This window comes from Sprattus sprattus, assembly GCF_963457725.1.
Source record: "Sprattus sprattus genome assembly, chromosome: 4".
Lineage (NCBI taxonomy): Eukaryota > Metazoa > Chordata > Actinopteri > Clupeiformes > Clupeidae > Sprattus > Sprattus sprattus.
The window spans coordinates 28010304-28022394 of NC_137923.1; the positions used below are offsets into that span (position 1 = coordinate 28010304).

A 12091-nucleotide genomic window follows, 5' to 3' on the forward strand; every position below is an offset into this window, starting at 1 on the left:
CGAGATACTATGTGTTTCAATGGATTTTCGCGTTAGCAATAACCTAACAATAATGGTCTAGAGAGCTTCAGTTAAGACCTACAATACTCTGTAACATTCGTGTTGCACATACACAACTAACAAAGTCAATGTAGACATAAAAAAGTCGTGTAGATAGCTTAATTCACATAAAATATTTCCCACTAACAGGCTCCCGAGACGCCGCCATCTTGGTACGATTTCGAATCTACCGTTAATTCAACTCAAGCCTTGGTTGATCATCTGTCCATCATCGTATAAAGCCCGCCCTGACAATTTGATTGGCTAGATCCGTTTTGGATCAACCATAATTTCTCCCCAACGGAGCGATGCCAGCCCGAACTTCCCAACCTCGAATTTTGTGGGCAGGGCTAAGTTCGGACTGGCATCCAGGCTATGGGTAAATAGTAATTTGCTATTAGTGTACCTCAGATTTCACAGTTCACTTTAAAGGGCTTGCAATTATCAAGCATCTGTTGCTAGCACTTCTCACTCCCTAACACCTCAGGAGATTTACTAACAGCACAGCTCTGTCTATGGTGACCACCACTTCATGATGCATCCCATCCTCCACTCTCCACCATGCTGCCATTGGTGCTGGTGGTGTCTAATGACCGGCCAGGGTGTTGACATGGACTCTGATGTCCTGCCATGGCAGAGCTCCCCTCAGTATCTTGTTTACACTGCAGAGGCGCTTAATGGGAGGAGACTTCTGCCAACAGCACACAACCTCCTAATCTGCCATCATCTACACTCAGCCACAGCTCCCTCAGCATCATTACTAAGATCTCAAAAGAGGATTATACAAACACCTTCTGAGATTAAAAGCACCAATATTAAGTGACCGTGCTTGTTATGTTTTTGTAGGAAGTTAGCAGGCTGATCTCACACTGTCAGTACAACTCTGTCAGTGTGCCTATCCAGCTGCTGAGCCTTTAGGAAAACAGCATCTCGCACACACACAACCAAGGGGCTTTCGTCTAGCAAATAGAAGGGTAGCTGTAAAGATAGCGATGTTTCAATTCTTTCTAGGCTTACCACTGCTCCAAGGAGGGAAATTCACTTTCAATGGCGACTTCACACACACACACACACAGACAGAAGCAGAGAGGGGGGGGGGATTGATAATGTATTGTTTGTACCAGATTTCCATAAGCCTGTCCTCTGTGAAAGGCTTCTACATTGTGACATATGCGCAAGCTTTGTTTGCCGAAAAAGTGTTTAATGCTTCCAGCTGACAAGAGAAATCGCACCTTAAATTAAATCTCTATGGGATCATTACGTTTTCCACATCTCCACGTAAACCCACAATAACGGTGTCTGATTTCCAACCTGAGTAAGAGCTGGAAACAGAGAGAAAAACATTCTCCCCAGGCCTGTAAAAATACTCAATTTGATCAGCACATTTAAAAAAACACGGATGTACCACTTGGTCTATTTTTGACTGAGCCGTATTGTCATAGTCATATTTAGTCATAGACCGCCTGATATTATATGTACGTTTGCCTATGCGGAGCTGCATATAAACATAAGCAAGAGCATGACATTTACAAAGTCTCTCATCTTCAGTGCTCTGGGATCAAGCCTTTATTTTCTTGCCGTGTTTGCTAACGTTCTACAACGAACCACGGTGACCCTGGGAATTCATTTAGCAGTGAATCCAGGGATCCAGGAATTTATCTCAGAAAACATGTCTCTCCTGGCTTTGGAACCATCCATAACAGACTCTTTTCACCCTGACCACCACAACCCCATTGTGTTCAAGTGATTTTGTAGAGCATTTGGAGAGGAGTGTGTCTGATCTCTGGTCAAGCTCTATGTGATTAGAAGGTCACAAACTGAAGGTTTTATATTATGTGAACTCACAGCTCCTTTTAAAGTGACTGACAATAATCCTCTAGATCTGCACTCAACAATTTTGGCAACAAAGACAATTCACTATGCAGGATTTAGCTTTGTTGACCATAGCATACATCAAAAAGCTAGAAATACCAAAGTCACAAGCTTATATTTAATGTAAGCACAGGCACTGATGAAAATGAATGCCTGCGCAATCAATGCCTGCGCAACAATCCCTTAAATGCCTCTGTGCCTGTCTCATGTGATGGTGTGGAGGTGTGGATTACTGGTGCATATCTTTGACTAAACCAGCTTCGCTGCCGCACAGGAAATTATTCTTACCAACTACCTTTTCAACTGTTCCCTGTTGCTTAAAAATTTATCTCTTTCTCTCTCTCTCACTCTCTCTCTATCTCTCTCTCTATATATAAATATATATATACAGTATATGTAATAATAATGCATGAAACACTGCATGTATTATAGACTTCACTGCATTGAATTTCACATTGCATTTTCAACCTCATTATTTAGGTAACTGTGTCTGCACATTCAGTACTTACAAACATATTTAACAGACTAAGTCAACTTTTTGTGACACAGTGTGTGTTTTAAGGGAAAAGTATGGCAATGTTCACGGTGCTAATTTCGCTGCTCCCAATCAGAATCAGTAGACTCCATCCTCCATCCATCTATACTTGGCCCTTTTACACTTACTGTGATGATCAATCCTTTCTCCTGGAAGTACTTGACCAGAGGGATGGCATTCTGCTTAAAGTTGGTGAGGCGGCGTTCGGTGGCCTTGGGGTTGTCATCTGGGCGACCCTGCTGCTCGGCCCGCTTCTTCAGGCGCTCCTTCAGGCCGTGGTTGGTGCAGGCGAGGAACACCACCAGGTCTGGGGTGCAGATCTGCACAGCAGAGGGGAAACAGGGAAACAGACATCACAACACCGCTTACAGAAAAATGGGCAAAGTTCACACGTGACCAGAGAAGGGTTAATCCGTTAGAAACATCTGTAATATTGTGTTCGAGATTATTGAATGAGCTGTAGTCTATAGTGGCGCACCGAACACCAAGCATCTTCCAAATATAATGTACAATATACAAATATAAAAGAATAGTTTACTATTTTCATCATCCTGTTAAACAGCCATGCAGATCAATTTATGCAATGAGTAGAAGGACAATTAGTGATGTGATTCTTTTTTATTTAAAAGCCAAACTTGTACAACAATGTTCATTAGTGCAATCAGCTAAGATCAGGTATCATCAAGTGTGTGCCTGAACATCAATCAGCTCAGATCAGGATTAATTCAGTATGTGCCTGAACGTTATTAAATCTTCTCTTGTTTTCCTTCCCCCGTCTTTGTTATATGGAGTGAGGCATCCGTAAAAAATATGAGATGCATTCACAAGTTTAAAAGCTGTGATTCTGTCTGTTGGCAAACAATAGGTGTTAACACAAAAACAATCCCTCTAACTGGATCACCACGAAGAGGGGAAAAACAAAGATGTGTTTTCTTGGTTTGGTCAGGTGATGCAGCCAACATTTACTATACAGGGTAGGGAGAACTGGTTACTGGTTACTATGGTTACCAGTGGCGGTCCGTGCATTTCAAGACTAGGCCTTCAGCGATGTCCTACACGATGTTAAACTGAGTGAATCCACCTCCTAATACCATCATTATGACGCCATGGCTCTCGAACCATTATATTTATACAGAAAGGCAGTATAAGTGAGCATTGCATCACCTTAACATAGTCGAGTACAACAGACTTTATTCATATTTCCGGAGCATTTAAAATCAATACACCCGTATTAACAATACATTAAGAGTAGTAAACGCTCAGTTATATGATCGCTTGGATATTACTGTCACAACTTAAAAATAAAAGGCGATTTTCAGGGATTAGTTTACAAAGTTTTATTAAGTCCACCGAAAGTAGCCTATGTGAGCTTTAACAAGTTTGTCCAACATCGCATTGTCCCACCTGCAAAGCAGTTTCATTAAACTTCCCATCCTCACGATATCCAGTTTTTCTTGAAAGTTCCGTCTTGAAAATGGCGTTGTAATTGTATCAAAAACTGGAATTATCAAGTTGGTGTAAACTAGTTTATTTGAGTTGGTTAATGTAATTATATTTAGTCTTACCAATTGAAACAACTAGCATAATAAGCATTGAAACGATGTACGTCGTTTTCGCATTAGCCAGCTAAACTGAGCACTGAAGCACTGCACCGGTCTGCCTCAGTATCCAATCAAAGGACGTTTACGTGTCACGTTCACCGCGAGGAAAGAAATCTTCCGGGCCTTCTAGAAGGCCCAGTATCGCCAACTCGAAATCTGATTGGTTGTCACAACTGTCTGTTTCAGTTCATTCAACTTAAATGAACTGAAACAGCCAGTTGTGATAACCAATCAGATTTACACGGGCCTTCAATGTGAATTCTGAAGGCCTCAGGGAAGATTTCTGTTCTCGGGGAAGATTTCTTTGAGCGTGGCAACACATGATAGCTGAAATATGATTGGATGAAAGCTCTAACATAAATAAACAACGCTGGAAGCTATGCAATGAAGATAATGGACTATGGGGAATAATTAAATACATATTTATGAAAAGAAAATATTGAAATTAAATTTATTTTATTACATTTACTTTCTGATTATGTTTAGGCCAGCAGAGAAGGCCTTGAAGGCCCTGACGGACCACCACTGATGGTTACGTATTCACACCGTGGAATTAGGATTGAATTATTATAATGTTGTCCAGTAAAGAAGGCATAATCAAGAGCCTTTCCATTATTAAATGCATACTTGTTCCCCCTGTAGATGCATGGACTGGGGACTATAAAAAGTAACACACCATTATGATTCAAGTTGTTTCACAGCTTTATTTTCTTGCATATAGTTGACAATTTCTTCTCCTCCCCGCATATTGGCAAAAGCTGAAACCGGTCAGGGCCTCGTTTCCCGAACGCGCACTTAGCCTAAAAAGGACTTGAAATCGGTCGTAAGAGGGATCTTAGGTTGCAGAGCGGTTTCCCGACGCGGCACTTAGCTTAAGTTTATCTTTCGTTGAGAAGAATTCTACGTGTGGTCAGGACCAGTAGTAACTTCACACTTAGCGATGCAATCCAGTAGTAACTTCACACTTAGCGATGCAATCCACCAGGGGCGTCGTTCGGCCTATTATAGAAGAAATCCAAACGATGTTTCTGTGTATAGCACATCATGAGAATGTCATTGTTTCACCTGCCTATTCCCATCAAAATAGAAATAAATAATATTGAGTATTTGAAAATAAAGATTATACAAAATAATATGTTATTGAACTAAGGAGATGGCTTTTCTGACTGTGTAGTTAGGCTGCAATATTAGGAAATTGACATGTCATTGAGCGCTGGGGGCAGCTTGCTTCATCAGTGGTAGCGCCTGTGCCTGAGATGAGTAACTTTGAGTTGTTTCCCTGAAGGCACTGAAGCCGTTCAACTTGTACATAAGAAGCCTATGAGTTTTTTGTTTTTGTTTATTTTGTATTTCTACTCTCCTTGGTAACTGTACTAATATTGCCTAATTGTACTGTCTAAAAAGAGAGAGAGATGACTTTCTTATAACGCGCCCTTTTGTAGTTGTTTTTCAATAATGCCCAATTATGCCCTGAGTGTTTTTTATTTGATCTTTTCTAGCCTATATATATTTATTGAGGTATTGTTCTTATGTCGACACTTGTTATATTGGAACTTCATTCATGAGCCTATACATGGGTTTCTTGTATACAAACATTGAAGGCTGCGCGCGCAAATCCGCGGCAGAAAGCCATCTACCCTAATACAAATGAATACAGAAAACCCAGTTTAAATATATTGTTTATTACTTATTTAGCCTACCGTTCCCTATTCTGTTGCCATGAATGCTTGCACACACCCTCAACATATTCCCAAACGTAACCTTGTACATTGTTGAGCCTTTTTCTATATTTGATTTGATTTCATATTTTATTTTTCCTGGCAAACGGATGCTTCCTCCTGGGTATACTGAACATCTTACCAACTCTGTTAGAGCAGTTCACCACACAACAACTCCCTGTCATGTTGCCTTCCTCCACAGCTTTCTCATCCACTTCAACGTTATCTTGCTTCTCCGCGAGATTGCGCACGCAACCAGTGATGACGTAGCCGAGAAACCCATGTATACACAAGTGAGAAAATCGACTCGTCTGACATCGACGAACAGGCGACCTCCACCCTAAGAGATACTTAAGAACTCGTGCACGTGGCGCTCGTGCACCTGACTTTAAGATGATGTTCGGGAAACGCTCGTAAATAGAAAGTGTTACTGAGTCTACTATGTCGCCAAAATCCACGTAGAACGTTAAGATACGTCGTTATCGGGAAACGAGGCCCAGACCTGTTGCGAGGTCAGTCCATCAATGGAGTGACGAGAGTGTGGCTACTCTCCAGGACTGTTTTGACACCACTGACTGGCTGATGTTTCGGGAGGCAGCAGATGGGGACATAACTGAATACGGATACTGTTTCCAGCTACATCCAACACTGCATTGATGATGTCGTTCCAAAGAAGGCTGTCTGGTCTTTCCCAAATCAGAAGCCCTGGGTTGATGCTGCGGTCTGGGCCAACCTGAAAGCCCGGTCTGCGGCCTTTAACTCCGGGGATCCTGATCAGTACAGGAAGGCCAGATACGACCTTTTGAAGGCCATCAAATCAGCAAAGAGGGATTACAAAACTAAAGTGGAGTCCAGTTACCATGGCTCTGACCCCAGGCGCATGTGGAGTGGACTAAGAGCCATCACTGACTATAAAGGGGGGAGTTACAGTGAGACCCAGTCTTCTGTGCTACACCCAGACGAGCTGAATGCCTTTTACGCTCGCTTTGAGAGGGACAGTGACCCCCCTGCAGTGGAGTTACCTGAAGGCCTATCCAGTGGTGTGCCTACATTAACTGTAGCTGAGGCACTGCTTCAAAAAGATCAACCCTCGCAAGGCACCGGGCCCAGATGGCATATCAGGTAGGGCCCTCAGGGGTTGCGCTGACCAGCTAGCAGGGGTCTTCAGCGACATCTTTAACCTCTCCCTCAGCATGTCTGTACTTCCCACCTGCTTCAAAAGGACCACCATCATCCCTGTGCCCAAGAACACCAAGGCCATCTGCATGAATGACTATCGCCCTGTAGCACTGACCTCTGTCATAATGAAGTGCTTCGAGCGGCTAGTTAAATCCTTCATCTGCTCCTCACTGTCTCCCTCCCTGGACCCTATACAGTTTGCATACCAGTCCAATAGGTCTACTGACGATGCCATCGCCCTGACTATGCACACCGCCCTCGCCCACCTGGACAAAGGGAATACATACGTAAGGATGCTTTTCATTGACTATAGTTCCGCATTCAACACCATCATCCCATCCAGACTCATCGCCAAGCTCATAGACCTGGGACTAAGCACCTCCCTATGCAGGTGGATCTTTGACTTTCTGACGGGGAGGCCACAGGTCGTGAGAATCGGTGACCGCACCTCATCCACAGTAATCACCAACACAGGCACCCCCCAGGGCTGTGTGCTCAGCCCCCTCCTGTTCTCCTTGTTCACGCATGACTGTGCGGCTACGCACAGTTCAAATCTCATCGTGAAGTTTGCTGACGACCCAACCATTTTGGGCCTCATCACTGACAACGATGAGGCAGCCTACAGAGAGGAGGTTGATACCCTGACAACATGGTGTCAGGTTAATAACCTCTCTCTTAACATCAGTAAAACAAAAGAGATGATTGTGGATTATAGGAGACGGCAGGAGGAAGAGCATGCGCCCCTATACATCAATAGATCTGTAGTGGAAAAGGTCAGTTGCTTCAGGTTCCTTGGGGTGAACATCAGCGATGATCTCACCTGGTCTGTTCACGCGAACAAGGTGGTGAAAGCGGCCTGGAAACGCCTTATCTTTCTCAGGAGACTGAAGAAGTTTGGTATGGAATCAGTCATCCTCACTAACTTTTATAGGTGTACTATAGAGAGCATCCTGACTGGTTGCATCACAGTGTGGTACGGGAGCTGCACAGCCAAGGACCGTAAGGCCCTACGCAGTGTGGTCAGGTCTGCGGAGTTTATCATAGGCAGGGAGCTCCCAGCCCTGCAGGACATCTTCCATACACGATGCATCAGGAAAGCTGGCAGGATCCTTAAAGACTGCTACCATCCATCCTATAAACTTTTTTCCCCTTTGCCATCTGGTAGGCGTTACCGAAGTATTCGATCTCGCACCCGTAGATTGGAGAGCAGTTTCTTTCCCAGGGCCATCAGGCTTTTAAATGGACAGTGATAGAGTTTGATACACATTTGATTTGTCTTTAGGTTAGTATAGGTATATTAGGTTAGTTTAGGTTACTATATGTGTATTATATGTTTAGCAGATGGTATTGTATATTTATATTTATTTTGTACATTTATTATATGTGGAATTTATAGTACTTATATGTTATGTTATGTTATTTTATGTTATGCTATGGTAGGTTGTTGTACGGTGTCTTGTCCCAAGAATTTCAATGCCCAGTCTGACTCTGTTTTTCTGTGTATATGACAAATAAATACTTGAACTTGAAATTCAGTAGATATTGACAGTGGACTTAAATGGTTCGTTAATAAATAATTTTTTACATAAGCCAGTCAATTCAACTGGCAACAACAGCAAGTCACCTTGAAGCTGGAACCAAGCACAGGTGTTTATTCAAAGATAATTACTATTTTGGTATCAATGCCATTTCCTCGAAGAGACATAAGCAACAAGAGGCATTCCATGAAATGAGTACAGAGATAGTTCTCCCAGGAAATCTAGAGAACGTTTCCCGACAGGCTGCCGATGGAGCAGCTGAATGCATCAACTTAACAAAGCCAAATGGGAGATCTGACTGATGGCACAGGCATGAAAGCAATCAAGCCACAACACCAGAAAGATCGGCTCTTAACACTGGTTCAACCCACAACTCTCAATCTTGGTGACTTCACCGTCAGATATTTAGACGGAGAAATAGTTTCAAAACATAAAATTATGAAACACGTTATTGTGCACTTTGGTGCAATCTACAGAGATCAGTATTACTTGTAAAATCTCCCCTCACTCTACCCCTTCTGTTCGTTCTGCTATCGTGAGAAAGGTGATTTGTTCTAAGACTCTAGTATAGTGTCGAATTCTGAAAGAAAGTGGTAACTATGTTGCATAAGTACCTATAAGAGTGCACTCAGCACACGTTACTTGCACGCAACATGCAGCAAAGTTGTCCTGGCTGAACATAAGAAAAATTATAATTTGTTTACTCTTTGGGCTTTGGCAGTTAGAAAGATTTTTCAGGTCAAAACTAACCTAAGAAACCGAGTGAAAAGGGAGCTGCATGTCTGCATGTCTGTGAATATATATTATTGGACCAGCGCCTGAGGCCTTCCCATGTGCACAGGAGTATGAGCTCTTCTTCGAAAAACCTAGAAAGATGAACTGCTCTGACAAACAGTGGCATCTTTGAACACACTAAGGAATATTCAATCAATCAAAATGCTGTGTTAAAACTCAAACGTATTTGTTGTTTGTCGCACGTAGTAGATAGGGTGACCATGTTGGGCGGACAGAGGGGTTTTCCAGCCCTTTGTCCCACCCACCTGCCCTGCCTCAACCTGCCCGCAACAGCACCCAGCGCCCGAAGCAAGGGTGAATATCATGCCCCCCCACCCAAGCCCTTTCTGACAGCTTCACCACCACAGGTACATTTCAGATCTGTGGGAAACACTGCACAATGGCACAAACATCATGGAAAACATTTATTTAAGTCATTTCTCCAAGACGGCATATTTCACACTGTTCTCATTTTCTTTCAGTGCTGCACTGAGATCCAAAGCCAGAAATATACTACGGATCAGACTCCTTGCAGAAAAGTCAAATTTGCATTCCTTTATAGAAACAACCAAATAAATAAGGTCTCTCGAGAAGCAGTCACTGCTGTTTATGTGAGCTGCACATTAGCATACTTATAAAACCTCTGACCTTGTTTTTGCAGGTAATATGCTCATGCGTTTTATTTCTTTATGCTATCGGGCCAAATATGACTAAGGCAACACACACATTTTCTAGAGAAGCTTAAATAGTCCGACAAGAGAAATGGGTATGAACAATGAAAAACACCACCACTGCTAAAATTATCCACTCAATCAAAGGCGTTGGTTAACTTTGTTATTTCAGTCGGCCTTGTAAGAATGTATAACTGCCAGACTATTCGTCACTCACCAACTCACAATGCCGGTAACACTGATTCGATGTCTTAGCGTAAACCGTGTGGCATGTAGGTTTTTAATGACCACCAACATCCATACCCACTAATGAGCTGAGCACGAAAACTTCACGAGACAAAATATAAAAAAAGCTTGTAAGGGCAGCAATAACATCAGAGTTGCATGCATTGCAGGCTTGATCACATCACAAATCACATGAAGCGAATTCACATATCTGGGTGAGCGGAGACGGCCATGACAACATCAAGTGATGCATCTCAGTGACTGACAAGTAGATGCCTAATCGAGTTATAAATAGAGCGAAGCCAAAGCCACGAGGCATGTTCCCTGTTTGTGCTGTTTCTCAGAGGGGGGTCGGAGGGATGCCTGTCAGACTGTGCTGAGTTGGGCGTCTGTCCCAGTGGAGGGCCGCCTGGGGCTTTATAAAAAGTAGCGCACCGTCTCAGAGGGCTTCCTTGTGATAAGTGTAGTCCTAACGTGGTGTTGTAGTAAAGGGCAGCTCTGCCAGGAGTCTTCTCTCTCATGATTTGTTTTATTAAAAGCATTCTGTGTGGATCTGCAGTCATATCCCTAGTGACCCCCAATGTCCAACATCCCAAATGCTGCTATAATGATTAGAACATTACTCATACCTATCTACAGGCTATTCGAAGAACAACGTTGCATGGAAAGACATATAAGTGCACCAAAAATATTGAATGTTCTCCAGAACTCTAGACTACAAATCCCACTCCCTATTTATTTTCTTTACTTGAAATGTCTGAGAATTTTAGGTAGATAAAATCTGTTGGGAAAACAAACAATAGCTTTAATAACCTCTTCTCCCAAGGACCTCCTTTATCTTAACTATCAGTATTGAGAACTAATAGTGCAGAAGGATGTCACAAGAAACTGGAACTATGGAGGGCTGCCAAAATGTCACAAACAAACTGAAAGTGTACAAATGCTCCAATGTTCTCTGGAAGTTCTAATCGTTCAATTTCGAGCGTTCTAGGGCGAGGTGGACACATCTGGCGTGTGACTAACGTGTGACTAGCGCGGGACTGATGCATTAGGAGCGTGTAACAGTGACCAAGTGACGTGTCACTGGCGCACAACGAACGTGTGCTGACATGTCACTGGCGGGCGAGGAACGATAAGTCAACGTTAAACGCGTGTGTTGAGCGTGTGCCTAACGTATGAATAAGGACAGAATAGCATTTTGCTGGCGTGTGGGCTTTATGGTCAAACCGCTATAAAACGCTGAAAAATCGTAGTGGATTCAGTTGTTCTGAAGAGTGAACCGCCAAGACAAAAAAAGATGTGAGGGGGGCAGGATAAAAAACTCAAACCATCAAGTCTGAATTCATCTGAGCGAAGTAAAGCTCAGGTCACTTGGGTGGATCAAGACTCCAAACTATTCCCACAGGAGTCATGAAATTCATTACTCATTCATACTCCCCATCATTCGTCTTTCCTTATACATTAATACATTCGTTCAAGCCTGTATTTATCATTGATTATCACTGGCTAATAATTGCAATGAGGCTAACTATAATGCCAATAAAGTAGTCCGCCCCTACTAATAATGCACACAATGGATCATTATCTAGCTATCTAATCCTCTTCGCCCCTTCTGGAGCATAGGGCCTCAATGAATTGTCTCTCTTTCTGTTCGGAGCAGTTTTCTTTGTCTCCTGCTAGGAGGTGTTGGCGCTAGCTAGATCTTTGGTGACACCTCTCCTCCATGAGTCTTGGCCTTCCCCTCCTTCTTTTCCCTTGAGGGTTCCACTCCAGCGCTGCTATCGTTATAGATGTAGGTGGTTTCCTTAGCGTATGGCCAATCCATCGCCACTTCCTTCTTCTGATGCTGACTTCAACTGGTTCTTGGCCGGTTCTCTCTAGTAGTGGACAATGGATCATTACTAATTACTATTACTACTGGACGTGGAAAAAGACAGTA

The 12091-nt window shown here is 43.0% G+C and overlaps 1 protein-coding gene across 1 annotated transcript in view; it reads right to left on the reverse strand.

Moving 5' to 3' along the window:
* ak5 (adenylate kinase 5) overlaps positions 1 to 12091 on the reverse strand; it is a 61553-nt gene that overhangs the window by 38648 nt on the left and 10814 nt on the right. Inside the window, exon 6 of the mRNA XM_080837152.1 lies at positions 2575 to 2766. Within this exon, the coding sequence (XP_080693278.1) occupies positions 2575 to 2766 (192 nt within the window). The remainder of the gene's footprint in view (positions 1 to 2574; positions 2767 to 12091) is intronic.